This window comes from Cherax quadricarinatus, chromosome 12, assembly GCF_038502225.1.
Source record: "Cherax quadricarinatus isolate ZL_2023a chromosome 12, ASM3850222v1, whole genome shotgun sequence".
NCBI classification, from domain to species: Eukaryota; Metazoa; Arthropoda; class Malacostraca; order Decapoda; family Parastacidae; genus Cherax; species Cherax quadricarinatus.
The window spans coordinates 29,461,704-29,477,366 of record NC_091303.1 but is presented as its reverse complement, the minus strand read 5'-3'; the positions used below and the strand labels follow the sequence as shown (position 1 = coordinate 29,477,366).

The 15,663-nt window shown below is 39.3% G+C and overlaps 1 protein-coding gene across 3 annotated transcripts in view; it reads right to left on the bottom strand.

Moving 5' to 3' along the window:
• The window catches only part of LOC128686616 (uncharacterized), a 414,352-nt gene that overhangs the window by 50,068 nt on the left and 348,621 nt on the right, over positions 1-15,663 (bottom strand). For all 3 annotated transcript variants that reach the window (XM_070084301.1, XM_070084303.1, XM_070084302.1), the window contains exon 2: positions 10,274-11,028. In XM_070084301.1, the coding sequence (XP_069940402.1) occupies positions 10,274-10,312 (39 nt within the window). In that variant the 5' untranslated portion in view covers positions 10,313-11,028. The remainder of the gene's footprint in view (positions 1-10,273; positions 11,029-15,663) is intronic.

Here is a 15,663-nt window from a genome sequence, read left to right as displayed (position 1 = left end):
TGTGCTTCAAACATTCCATGTTACATGAAGCAAACATTGTGCTTCAAACATTCCATGTTACATGAAGCAAACATTGTGCTTCAAACATTCCATGTTACATGAAGCAAACATTGTGCTTCAAACATTCCATGTTACATGAAGCAAACATTGTGCTTCAAACATTCCGTGTTACATGAAGCAAACATTGTGCTTCAAACATTCCATGTTACATGAAGCAAACATTGTGCTTCAAACATTCCATGTTACATGAAGCAAACATTGTGCTTCAAACATTCCATGTTACATGAAGCAAACATTGTGCTTCAAACATTCCATGTTACATGAAGCAAACATTGTGCTTCAAACATTCCGTGTTACATGAAGCAAACATTGTGCTTCAAACATTCCATGTTACATGAAGCAAACATTGTGCTTCAAACATTCCATGTTACATGAAGCAAAGATTGTGCTTCAAACATTCCATGTTACATGAAGCAAACATTGTGCTTCAAACATTCCATGTTACATGAAGCAAACATTGTGCTTCAAACATTCCATGTTACATGAAGCAAACATTGTGCTTCAAACATTCCATGTTACATGAAGCAAACATTGTGCTTCAAACATTCCATGTTACATGAAGCAAACATTGTGCTTCAAACATTCCATGTTACATGAAGCAAACATTGTGCTTCAAACATTCCATGTTACATGAAGCAAACATTGTGCTTCAAACATTCCATGTTACATGAAGCAAACATTGTGCTTCAAACATTCCATGTTACATGAAGCAAACATTGTGCTTCAAACATTCCATGTTACATGAAGCAAACATTGTGCTTCAAACATTCCATGTTACATGAAGCAAACATTGTGCTTCAAACATTCCATTACTCAAGAGCAAAATCTACAAAATTAGATTATATGGTAAATATAAATAACAGAAACATCAAGTTAAATTTTTGTTGTGTTGGTGGATGTTCGTACGTGTGTGTGTGTGTGTGTGTGTGTGTGTGTGTGTGTGTGTGTGTGTGTGTGTGTGTGTGTGTGTGTGTGTGTGTGTTTGTGTGTGTGTGTGTGTGTGTACTCACCTAATTGTACTCACCTAATTGTACTCACCTAATTGTGGTTGCAGGGGTCGAGACTCAGCTCCTGGCCCCGCCTCTTCACTGATCGCTACTAAGTCCTCTCCCTCTCTGCTTCCTGAGCTTTGCCATACCTCTTCCTAAAACTATGTATGGTTCCTGCCTCCACTACTTCACTTGCTAGGCTATTCCACTTGCTGACGACTCTATGACTGAAGAAATACTTCTTAACGTCCCTGTGACTCGTCTGAGTCTTCAACTTCCAGTTGTGACCCCTTGTTTCTGTGTCCCCTCTCTGGAACATCCTATCTCTGTCCACCTTGTCTATTCCGCGCAGTATCTTGTATGTCGTTATCATGTCTCCCCTGACCCTTCTGTCCTCCAGTGTCGTCAGTCCGATTTCCCTCAACCTTTCCTCGTACGACATTCCCCTGAGCTCTGGGACTAGCCTTGTTGCAAACCTTTGTACTTTCTCTAACTTCTTGACGTGCTTGACCAGGTGTGGGTTCCAGACTGGTGCTGCATACTCCAGTATGGGCCTAACATACACAGTGTACAGTGTCTTGAACGATTCCTTATTAAGGTATCGGAACGCTATTCTCAGGTTTGTCAGGCGCCCGTATGCTGCAGCAGTTATTTGGTTGATGTGTGCCTCCGGTGATGTGCTCGGTGTTATAGTCACCCTGAGTAAAGTCTGTAGTCTTTTTCCACCTAGCCTATACTCTGTCTGCGGTCTTCTTTGCCCCTCCCCAATCTTCATGACTTTGTATATGGCAGGGTTGAATTCGAGAAGCCAATTTCTGGACCACATGTCCAGCCTGTCCAGGTCTCTTTGCAGTCCTGCGTCATCCTCATCCGATTTAATTCTTCTCATCAGCTTCACATCATCTGCGAATAGGGACACTTCATAGTCTATTCCTTCCATCATGTCGTTCGCATATATCAAAAATAGCACTGGTCCTAGAACTTACCCCTGTGGGACCCCGCTCGTCACAGGCGCCCACTGTGATACCTCTTCACGTACCATGACTCGTTGTTGCCTCCCTGCCAGGTATTCCCTGATCCATTGCAGTGCCCTCCCTGTTATATCCGCCTGATCCTCCACCTTCTGCACTAATCTCTTGTGGGGAACTGTGTCAAAGGCCTTTCTGCAGTCTAGGAAAATGCAATCAACCCACCCCTCTCTCTCGTGTCTTACTTCTGTTACCTTGTCATAAAACTCCAGAAGGTTTGTGACACAGGATTTGCCTTCCATGAACCCATGCTGGTTTTCATTTATAATCTTGTTCCGTTCCAGGTGTTCCACCACTCTCCTCCTGATAATCTTCTCCATGACTTTGCTCACAATAAATTTCAGAGACACAGGTCTGTGGTTTAGTGCCTCATTTCTGTTTCCTTTCTTAAATATGAGGACTACATTTGCTGTCTTCCATTTCTCAGATAGTTGCCCAGGTAGTATGCGTGTGTGTGTGTGTGTGTGTGTGTGTGTGTTTGTGTGTGTGTGTGTGTGTGTTTGTGTGTGTGTGTGTGTGTGTGTGTGTGTGTGTGTGTGTGTGTGTGTGTGTGTGTGTGTGTGTGTGTGCATTCACCTATTTGTGGTTGCAGGGGTCGATTCATAGCTCATGGCCCCGCCTCTTCACTGGTCGCTACTAGGTCCTCTCTCTCTCTCTGCTCCATGAGCTTCATCATACTTCGTCTTAAAACTATGTATGATTTCTGCCTCCACTACATCACTAGCCAGACTATTCCACTTCCTGACAACTCTATGACTAAAGAAATACTATCTAATATCCCTTTGATTCATCTTAGTCTTCAACTTCCAATTGTGACCCATTGTTTCTGTGTCTCATCTTTGGAACATCCTCTCTCTGTCCACCTTGTCAATTCCTCGCAGCATTTTGTATGACGTTATTATGTCCCCCCTAAGTCTCCTGTCCTCCAGTGTCGTCAGGCCGATTTCCCTTAACCTGGAACTAGCCTTGTTGCAAACCTTTGCGCTTTCTGTAATTTCATGACGTGCTTGACAAGGTGTGGGTTCCAAATTGGTGCTGCATACTCCAGTATAGGCCTGACGTACACGGTGTACAGTGTCTTGAACGATTCCTTACTAAGGTTTCGGAACGCTGTTCTTAGGTTTGCCAGGCGCCCATATGCTGCAGCAGTTTTCTGGTTGATGTGCGCTTCAGATGTGCTCGTTATTATACTCACCCCAAGATCTTTTTCCTTGAGTGAGGTTTGCAGTCTTTGGCCACTTAGCCTATACTCTGTCTGCGGTCTTCTTTGCCCTTCCCTGATCTTCATGACTTTGCTCTTGGCGGGTTTAATTCGAGGAGCCAGTTGCTGGACCAAGCTTCCAGCCTGTCCAGGTTTCTTTGTAGTCCTGTCTGATCCTCATCCGGTTTAATTCTCTTCATTAATTTCACATTATCTGCAAACAGAGACACTTCGGAATCTACCCCTTCCGTTATGTCATTCACATATACCAAAAATAGCACTGGTCATGGGAATGACCCTGTGGATCCCAGCTTGTCACAGGCGCCCACTCTGACACCTCGTCACGTACCACGACTCGTTGTTGCCTCCCTGTCAGATATTCTCTGATCCTCTGCAGTGACCTTCCTTTTATATGTGCCTGATCCTCTAGCTTTTGCAGTAATATCTTTGTGTGTGTGTGTGTGTGTGTGTGTGTGTGTGTGTGTGTGTGTGTGTGTGTGTGTGTGTGTGTGTGTGTGTGTGTGTGTGTGTGTGTGTGTGTGTGTGTGTGTGTGTGTGTGGTGTGTGTGTGTCTGTGTCTGTGTCTGTGTGTGTGTGTGTGTGTGTGTGTGTGGGTGGTGTGTGTGTGTGTGTGTGTGTGTGTGTGTGTGTGTGTGTGTGTGTGTGTGTTGTGTGTGTGTTCTGTGTTGTGTGTGTGTGTGTGTGTGTGTGTGTGTGTGTGTGTGTGTGTGTGTGTGTGTGTGTGTGTGTGTGTGTGTATGGTGTGTGTGTGTGTGTGTGTATGGTGTGTGTGTGTGTGTGTGTGGTGCGTGCGTGCGTGCGCGTATGTGAATGCGTGTGCGTGTAAGTGCGTGCGTGCCTACCAACTCTCACCTGCAACAGGAAGCTCCGGGCAGTGTACAGGAAGCTCCAGGCAGTGTCCAGGACGGGGCACAAAAAGCTTGACACGGTAAAGTTGAGGCAAAAAGTAATGACGGAGATATTTTTAAGAGGCGAGGAACAATCTTATTTCCGATCACGATTGTGTGTACAGCTGTGATCGTCTCAGTGAATGATCTCACTCGCTGAGCCAGAGTGATCTCACTGACTGAGACAGTGATCTCGCTCGCTGGGCCAATGTGTTCTCATTAGCTCAGAGTGACCTCACTTGCTGAGCCAGAGTGAACTCACTCGTTGAGCCTGAATGAACTCACTCGCACTGAGGAAAAAAACTAGTGAAATCATGGCGAGCCTCCACCACTATCGCCCGAGAAGTCAAGAGAACAGATTGTGTAGGCTGTTTCAATGTCAAAAACCAAGTAAGGGTTTCAAGGAAGGCCTTTCAATTAACTGCGTACAAATGATGCAAGAGAGGTGCATGTTTCGGATGAAAGTCGGGAAGCCATGCGAACATATATTCTGGGCAGAAGACCAGTTCTGCGATGTTTCTTCCTTACGAGGATTTCTCTCTCTTTTAGGAACACGGGGAATGAAGGGGAATAGGCAGGATAAGCCTCAACACAATTCAGACATCATGATCGCTTGCAGGGTTCGTCTCCATGGATCGGGAAGACACAGGAAGGGTAATCTGCACATGCGCGATGGAATTTAGCAGGATGTCCAAAACGCAAGCACTTATTGCGTTGGGGAGTAAGAGCTCTGTCGCGGTTAAGTGGTTACCTGCTAAATATATAGTAGTGAGGAGCTCACGGCTCTCAAATGTTAACTTGGCACCATTCCTCGGATATCTTCGGCGTCCTCTTCCAGGAGGGACAGAACTGTCAACTTGATATTAGGAACTTTAGTTTTTGCAGTTGTGGTTCTTGAAAAATATCGTCTGTGCATTCAGCAAATGGCGCTGATGAACTACTTGAGGAGGAAAGATGACTATACCACAGCACGTATTAAGGCGAGTATGTTTGTATCATTTACACTCTGGAGTTTCGCTCGGTTATCCACTTGGGCTGCATCATTAACCTGTACACGTACTCCGACAAAGATGATTTGAAAAGAGACGTTCGGATCCAACTTGTTTTAAGCTTCTTTGGGCTTTCTGGGGCAACCACATCATCGTATGTCTTCGCAACTTGAAGCAAGCCTGGTTCGCTAGGCTCAAGTTGTTTGTAGGATTGTATGGTCCAGTGGTTTAGAGCGTCGTGAATTTTTGCTCGCCATGAAGCGGGCTAAAACAACACGGCATCGATCCTCCGGCTAGCCACAGTGTCGTTTTTGATTAAATACCACTTGTTCGTGGTTACAGTAATATATATATATGAGGTGGTTCGGACATGTAGAGAGAATGGAGCGAAACAGAATGACTTCAAGAGTGTATCAGTCTGTAGTGGAAGGAAGGCGGGGTAGGGGTCGGCCTAGGAAGGGTTGGAGGGAGGGGGTAAAGGAGGTTTTGTGTGCGAGGGGCTTGGACTTCCAGCAGGCATGCGTGAGCGTGTTTGATAGGAGTGAATGGAGACAAATGGTTTTTAATACTTGACGTGCTGTTGGAGTGTGAGCAAAGTAACATTTATGAAGGGATTCAGGGAAACCGGCAGGCCGGACTTGAGTCCTGGAGATGGGAAGTACAGTGCCTGCACTCTGAAGGAGGGGTGTTAATGTTGCAGTTTAAAAACTGTAGTGTAAAGCACCCTTCTGGCAAGACAGTGATGGAGTGAATGATGGTGAAAGTTTTTCTTTTTCGGGCCACCCTGCCTTGGTGGGAATCGGCCGGTGTGATAATAAAAAATAAAATATATATATAAGGAAGTACCACCTCTATGGCTGGACTGGGGACACTCATCCTCAGAGAAGACAATAAACGTACCTCAGGGAAAACTCAAGGTTCTCCCCGGATATATATATATATATATATATATATATATATATATATATATATATATATATATATATATATATATATATATATATATATATATATATATATATATATATATATATATATATATATATATATATATATATATAATGTCGTGCCTAATAGGCAGAACTTGCGATCTTGGCTTAAATAGCAACGTTCATCTTGCCATATAGGACAAGTGAAAATTTGTGTATGCAATAATTTCGCCAAAATCATTCTGAACCTAACGGAAAAAATATATTTCACTGTGTTTGTTTAGTATTAAATTATTGTAAACAAATCTAAAATATATTTAGTTGGGTTAGGCTAAAATAAATTGCTCTTGTTATAATAAGGTTAGGTAAGTTTTCTAAGATTCTATTGGTGCAAAATTAAAAAATTTTACATTAACATTAATGAAAAAAATATATCTTTAAATGTATAAGAGAAATTTCAGAGAGGACTTAATTTTAAATGAGTTCTTGCTAATTGACCAGTTTTACATATTCGGTCAATTAGCAAGAACTCATTTAAAATCAAGTCCTTCCTAAAATTTTCTCTTAAACGTTTAAAGATATATTTTTTTCATTAATGTTCATGTAAAAATTTTTAATTTTGCACCAAAAGGAACTTAGAAAACTTACCTAACCTTATTATGAGAAGCAAAATTTATTTTAGCCTAACCCAACTAAATATATTTTAGATTTGTTTACAGTAATTTAATACTAAACAAACACAGTGAAATATATTTTTTTCGTTAGGTTCAGAATGATTTTGGCGAAATTATTGCATACACAAATTTTCACTTATCCTATATGGCAAGATGAGCGTTGCTATTTAAGCCAAGATCGCAAGTTCTGCCTATTCGGCACGACATATATATATATATATATATATATATATATATATATATATATATATATATATATATATATATATATATATATATATATATATATATATATATATATATATGCTGCAAGACCTTTTTTTAGATAGTGACAACTACCATAATATTAGCTGAATTATGAAGAGCAGCTCTCCAGCTCACCAGTTCACCAGTTCACGAGCTCACCAGCTCACCAACTCACCAGCTCACCAGCTCACCAGTTCACCAGCTCACCAGTTCACCAGCTCACCAGCTCACCAGCTCACCAATTCACCAGTTCACCAGTTCACCAGCTCACCAGCTCACCAGTTCACCAGCTCACCAGCTCACCAGCTCACCAGCTCACCAGTTCACCAGTTCACCAGCTCACCAGCTCACCAGTTCACCCGTTCACCAGCTCACCAGCTCACCAGCTCACCAGCTCACCAGTTCACCAGCTCACCAGTTCACCAGCTCACCAGCTCACCAGTTCACCAGCTCACCAGTTCACCAGCTCACCAACTCACCGAGGTCAGGCAATGTTTACAGTGAGTTTAGTGAAGCTTTGTATCTTTGTTATTACCCCAGTGATAATGTAGGTTAATATTTTTATTATGCACTCCATACCCAGCCTGTGGGTGGCAGTTAAAGGGAGGGAGGCTAAAAATTTTTTTTTTTTTTTCAAATTATCCAATTTTAATGAAATTTTTAATGTGATTTAAGCAGCATCTGAAACCTGCACACTGTGTCTGTAGTGACTTTTTGCCTTAAAAGATAGAAAAAAAAATAATCAAGGGGAAGCGTAAAACCCGTAAGACTGTACAGCGCCTGTGGGGGTGGAAGGTATTCAGGCTTAATTCAGGGAACCGGAGCACAGCTCTAGTTCCCTGGATCAAGAGCCCTTCACCAGCATCAAGGAACCGTCCTTGAGGGGTAGAAAAAAAATAAAATAGTGCCCTATTTTACAGGGCATAAACCTCTGTATTCTGTACAAAATTGGTAAGACATACAATGTTTTAGTTAACATTAGATGAAAGATAAATGGTTAGATAATCCTCTAACAACGAACTTTTGAACGAAATGCCACTAGGTTGCATAATAAAAAATGTTGAAGTTTGATTTTGTTTTTGTTTTTTTAAGTATGTTTGGGGGGGAAATCAATAAAATAACACGGTAAAACATATCGCAAACCCCAAATGACAACGAGTAGAATCATCATTCCTCAATAACAAATGCAAAAATCATAACACTCCTATAGTTTTCACAAAAAACGGAAGGAAAAGATCAATAATGTATTCCTGAGTAAAAGACAAATTAAGTTTTCTGTAGAACTCTACGGTCACGACGCACCAAATGTTTGCACACATTATATATCCTCACTCGTCGGCAGCCCGCAGGCGACCGAGCAGTTCTCACTCTTGGGTACTAATATGTAGTCCACAGTTAACATGCCGTGTACCATATTTGGAATAAAACAATAAAAAATCGAAATTTTTGGTGTAAAAAAAAACACGAATTGGCATCATGTCCTCTTGATGACAGCAAGAACAAAAAAAAATTACATTTTTGGAAAAAGATACTTAGAAATATGATAGAAATAAGCTGATTGCATCAATATGTTACCAGAATTATGCACTATTTTTCGGTAAAAAAAAACATTTCTTTTCCAAAATTTTTCATTTTTTTCTTAAGATTACAGATGTACAAAATGGGTCGAGGGAGTGAGCACCAGTTTCATTACAGTGGTAATGAACTGTTGTACATGTTTATATCTGGTTACAATCGTACGAGTTATTTATACAGACATGAATTAAGTCACAAAAATATTAGTGTAGCTTATATGTGGGTTCAATTATTTACATTTATATTAGATTTTAAACAAGTTTAAGTGGTTATGAGTTATTTACAAAAATCAAAAGTCAGGGTAATTTTTTCCAGAATAGTTTGCAATGCTACTGTGGATAAAATATTTTGACATTTCTTGAACATTTTTTAGTGAGCTGTCTCATCTCAGTGCAGCACATAATGGCGCCAAGTGTGACAATAGTCACATCACCAGCATCAGCTGGTGATGCTGACACAACCTCTCCAAGATACTGGTATCCCAGCTGGAGCCGGGCGGTCATGACATCCAAGAGTCTGCTGATTTGTTGGATGCACCATAGACATGTGGCTCCTCCTGCATGATAGTGATGATAGGTAGAATGACTGGTGTCTGTTTCCATCAGTCTCAAGTCATCGAAGTTCGACTGAAGTTCATTTCGTGTTATTTTCCTCAAAATACTAATTGAGAGCCGAAGATCGTAATCTGCTTCTTCCTTGAATGTACACACATGTCTTGGCCAACACACGAGTATTATATTCTCAAGTCCTCCACCAAGAGGCTACACAACTCAATTACTATTGAAATCTTCGCCCTTGGTATACACTAATTTATCAGTGCATCAACTAAAAGTAAAGTCATCCTCAAGTTATCGCGTGGAAACCAAATTGATTGGGAAGGAAACAAACTTTGACAACCTAGGCAAGGATACCTTATTAGTACATAAAAACAATCATGTTTCACGGCGTTTACTTGAAAATACTAGAACATCTATGTGATATTGAAAAGAAACCAAGGAGAAATTGTGAACAAAAACGACCAGTATAATAGGTAAGAACGAGAACCTTATAATTTATTGGGGAGACGAAGAGAAATATTGTTTTTGCCAAAAAATTAATTTTTGCAGTTGTAACTGGCGATATATATATAAATTTCATTCTTAATTGTAATAAATTATGTCGTACTAGGCTATAATATCAGTTAAACATCTTTTTATACATGGCTAACCATCATCATAAGATTCATCACTATGCAGTGATCTTCTCATTTATGAACGAGGTGTAAAATCTAGTTCCGGTAAGCCCGTCGATGTTTCCCAACTAGTTAAAGGGTCATCCTCTAAGCAAAATCCGCGTTAGGAGGCGCTGTGCTGTTTCCTGACGAATAAATTTCCTCTACCACCACCACCACAAGATATCCAAAAATACTGTGTATAACCAGAAAAATTAGTTGCAGAAGCATGCTTAACATGGTGTGTGCAAACATGATAACACTACGTGTGCTAATATATATATATATATATATATATATATATATATATATATATATATATATATATAGCTAACATACGTTATTTTAGTGTTACATGCTGCTACGTATGTAGCAGCATGTAACGCGTCATAATAATAACTATTAAAAATGCATCAGCGCGATATACTGGACAAAAAAATATATAAAACGTGTAATCTACTTACTTTTTTCGCCTTGCGACCAGCTGGCTTCCACAGGTCCATCTGCTGATTCCCTGCTTGTCTTGTCGCTTCGCCTACTTAACTAAAGGTGCGTGTCGTTATAATTCCAAGTTCTTGACGTTGGAGGGAAGACTGTTGTGTTTAACACAGGTGAGTGTGTGGCTCACTAGGCTGGCTCTTCACTTACTGACGTACTTAGTGACATGCACTCACCCCAGCCATCGACCGCCGGGGACAGCTTAGCCCCCAGCACGAATGCGCTGAGGAGACTGCATAATCTTCCGGAGACTGAAGACACGGTAACACTCACGCGATAAATATATACGATGATTGTCGCGTTACAAAGATACAGTAGTGTAGCAGTGATCACTGGTTCAATCTCTCGATAAAGGCACGGTAACACTTGTATATGTGGAGCAGTGAATGAGTTTCGGGTACGAAAGGCACCGTAACACCTATGCACAAGGAACACTGAATGAGCCCGGAGCAACACCTGCAGTAACATGAGTAAACGGCTCACCATCAGCACCACCCACCAACACTGGCCGTCCGTCAAGGCAGTCTACTAACCATCTCCGTCTCTTTGTGTGTTACCAGCCAAAAGGTGCATAAGCGCTTTCCTAGAAGACGGAGCGGGAGTGTGACGTCTGCCGACAACCACTGACATTTCTGGCTGCTCCAGGAAGCAGCCCTCCTCCTGGAACACACGAATGGAACAGTTCCCTCCAGCGCCACCAGCTGCAACTCACTTCTCCAACCTGGAAAGAATGGAGCCGGTTAATTTGTCTCGTTCTGTTGTATACAGGTTATGTGATAACACTATTACTTTGCCTCTGTTCAATGAGCTTTCTATGAACCATACGGGTTTAGTGTATTTTTAATATAATCAAACATAACAATCTAATTGGATATATTTCTAAATATTTGTATGTATAATCCGTATACGTTCGATGATGTAACTTACTAAAATATAAACAAGAAAATTAATTACTAGATAAATTTTATAATTTGTTAATTATAACATATACTACTACATAAAGAGGAATGTCATTACATTGGGTGAAATTAATATAGAGAAAAAAAATTGAATTCGTAGAAAACTCATTGTTCCTGAATGTACACAAAATAATATATTGTATTATATTTCCTTAGGCATAATAATGTGCACACTGCAACACAAAAAAAAGGACGCACGTACAAACGCACAGGTAAAAAAAGAAAACCTCACTCGGGATATACAAACCGTGCAGTGTATGTCCCTCTGTGTATATATGCTGAGAGTTTGTTTTAATTCCTATGTTAGGGATTAAAGTATTCTTGTCTGGTGGTAAATAAGTAATATGCAGCCTTAATGACCCTCGTGTGATCAGTTGGCTTTAAGGTGGTTAGGCGGAAACAACAACTTGGGTAAAAATAGTAAGAATAGTTTGTCTTAAAAGTTGAGAGAGACGCGAGGGTCGCATCCTAGCAGTTCAACGAAGATAAAAAAAATAAAAAAAATAATTATTTTTTCGTTATGGGCACACTTACAACCACGTTTACTTGGTCAAGTGAAACCTGTGTCATGTTATTACAAAGGCAAAAGCAGGAAATTACTAATTATTTTTTTTAGGGAAAAACAAAAGAAACAAAAGACTTCAGATATTTTTGGGGAGGATAATACAAGGTGTTTCAAAACCTTGTATAATGTTATATTCTATTTTTGTCTTTGTAATAACGTCAGCTGGACTTTACTTGAGCCCATAAACTTACCTAAAGCACTCTAGATATTCCCAATATTAATATTCCCAATATTGATATACCTAATATTGATATTCCCAATACTGATATTCCCAATATTGATATTCCCTATATTGATATTCCCAATATTGATATTCCCAATATTGATATTCCCAATATTGATATTCCCAATACTGATATTCCCAATATTGATATTCCCAATATTGATATTCCCATGATTCATATTCCCTATATTGATATTCCCAATATTGATATTCCCAATATTGATATTCCCAATATTGATATTCCCAATATTGATATTCCCAATATTGATATTCCCATGATTCATATTCCCTATATTGATATTCCCTATATTGATATTCCCAATATTGATATTCCCAATATTGATATTCCCAATATTGATATTCCCAATATCGATATTCCCAATATTGATATTCCCATGATTCATATTCCCAATATTGATATTCCCAATATTGATATTCCCAATATTGATATTCCCAATATTGATATTCCCAATATCGATATTCCCAATATTGATATTCCCAATATTGATATTCCCAATATTGATATTCCCAATATTGATATTCCCAATATTGATATTCCCAATATTGATATTCCCATGATTCATATTCCCTATATTGATATTCCCTATATTGATATTCCCAATATTGATATTCCCAATATTGATATTCCCAATATTGATATTCCCAATATCGATATTCCCAATATTGATATTCCCAATATTGATATTCCCAATACTGATATTCCCAATATTGATATTCCCAATATTGATATTCCCAATATTGATATTCCCAATATCGATATTCCCAATATTGATATTCCCAATATTGATATTCCCAATATTGATATTCCCAATATCGATATTCCCAATATTGATATTCCCAATATCGATATTCCCAATACTGATATTCCCAATATTGATATTCCCTATATTGATATTCCCAATATTGATATTCCCTATATTGATATTCCCAATATTGATATTCCCAATATTGATATTCCCTATATTGATATTCCCAATATTGATATTCCCAATATTAATATTCCCAATATTGATATTCCCAATATTGATATTCCCAATATCGATATTCCCAATATTGATATTCCCAATATTGATATTCCCAATATCGATATTACCAATATTGACATTCCCAATATTGATATTCCCAATACTGATATTCCCAATATTGATATTCCCAATACATGTATTAATATTACCAATATTGATATTCCCAATACATGTATTGATATTCCCAATACATGTATTGATATTCCCAATACTGATATTCCCAATATTGATATTCCCGATATTGACATTCCCAATATTGATAATCCCAATATTGATATTCCTAATATTAATATTCCCAATATTGATATTCCCAATATTAATATTCCCAATATTGATATTCTCAATATCGATATTCCCAATATTGACATTCCCAATATTAATATTCCCAATATTGATATTCCCAATGTTGTGTAAATTCTTCATCAGTGTAGTCATAACGAAAAAAATATTTCTTTCCAATTTATTTATTTTTTTCAGTCAACCTTCATGGCAGGACGTGAAGATGACATCCTCACATCCTGACGACGTGTGGATGACATCCTCACGTCTTTCTCAACGTTCCACACAAAAATCCAACGATTCTGAGGATGATTCACCAATTTGACAGTTTCACTTCACTACCCTCTCATCCTCCTTGGATCTTAAGTCCCATTAACCAACCAATCGAACGTGTTCACAATAACAGGCAAAAGACCTGGGGCCAGGAGCTGAGATTCGACCTGTGCAATCAAAGCTGCCTGATTACACACAGTTTTACGACACATCCAATGATAAAATGTCAGAAGGACATGAATGGTGACACGTACCTATGACTGATGACACGTACCTATTAATGATGACACGTACCTATGAATGGTGGCACGTACCTATGAATGACGACACGTACCTATGAATGATAACACGTACCTATGAATGATGACATGTACCTATGAATGATGACACGTACCTGTGAATGGTAACACGCATCTATGAATGGTGACACGTATCTATGAATGGCGACACTCACCTATGAATGGTGACACGTACTTACAAATGGTGACACTCACCTGTGAATGGTGACACGCACTTATGAATGGTGACACATACTTATGAATGTTGACGTGTATCTGTGAATGGCGACACTCACCTTTGAATGGTGACACGTACTTATGAATGGTGGCACTCACCTATGAATGGTGACACGTTCTTATGAATGGTGACACATACTTATAAATGGTGACACGCACTTATGAAAGGTGACACGTACTAATGAATGGTGATACGTACTTATGAATGGTGACGTGTATCTATGAATGGTGACACGTACATATGAATGGTGAAACTCACCTATGAATGGTGACAGGTATTTATGAATGGTGACACATGAATGGCGACACGTACTTATGAATGGTGACACGTACTTATGAATGGTGACACGTACTTATGAATGGTGATACGTACTAATGAATGGTGACACGTATTTATGAATGGTGACATATATCTGTGAATGGTGACACGCACTTATGAATGGTGACACGTACTTATGAATGGTGACACGTACTTATGAATGGTGACACGTACTTATGAATGGTGACACGTACTAATGAATGGTAACACGTACTTATGAATGGTGACATATACCTATGAATGGTGACACGTACTTATGAATGGTGGCACGTACTTATGAATGGTGACATGTACTTATGAATAGTGATGCGTACTTATGAATGGTGAAGCGTATTTATGAATGGTGACGTTTACTTATTAATGGTAACATGTACCTGTGAATGGTGACACTCATCTATGAATGGTGACATGTACCTATGAATGATGACACTCATCTATGAATGGTGACATGTACCCATGAATGGTGACACTCATCTATGAATGGTGACATGTACCTATGAATGGTGACACTCATCTATGAATGGTGACATGTACCCATGAATGGTGACACTCATCTATGAATGGTGACACTCATCTATGAATGGTGACATGTACTCATGAATGGTGACATGTACTCATGAATGGTGACACTCATCTATGAATGGTGACATGTACCTATGAATGGTGACACTCATCTATGAATGGTGACACTCATCTATGACTGGTGACATGTACCTATGAATGGTGGCACTCATCTATGAATGGTGACACTCATCTATGACTGGTGACATGTACCTATGAATGGTGGCACTCATCTATGAATGGCGACACTCATCAATGAATGGTGACATGTACTCATGAATGGTGACACTCATCTATGAATGGTGACATGTACCTATGAATGGTGGCACTCATCTATGAATGGCGACACTCATCAATGAATGGTGACACTCATCTATGAATGGTGACACTCATCTATGAATGGTGACACTCATATATGAATGGTGACACTCATTTATGAATGGTTACATGTACCTATGAATGGTGACACTCATCTATGAATGGTGACACTCATCTATGAATGGTGACATGTAACTATGAACGCCATGAATTATCTATAGTGGCACCTTTTCATTTTACTTTATGACCCCTAAAAATAACAACAGCAACAAAAACAACAGAGGATATATTCCCTGAG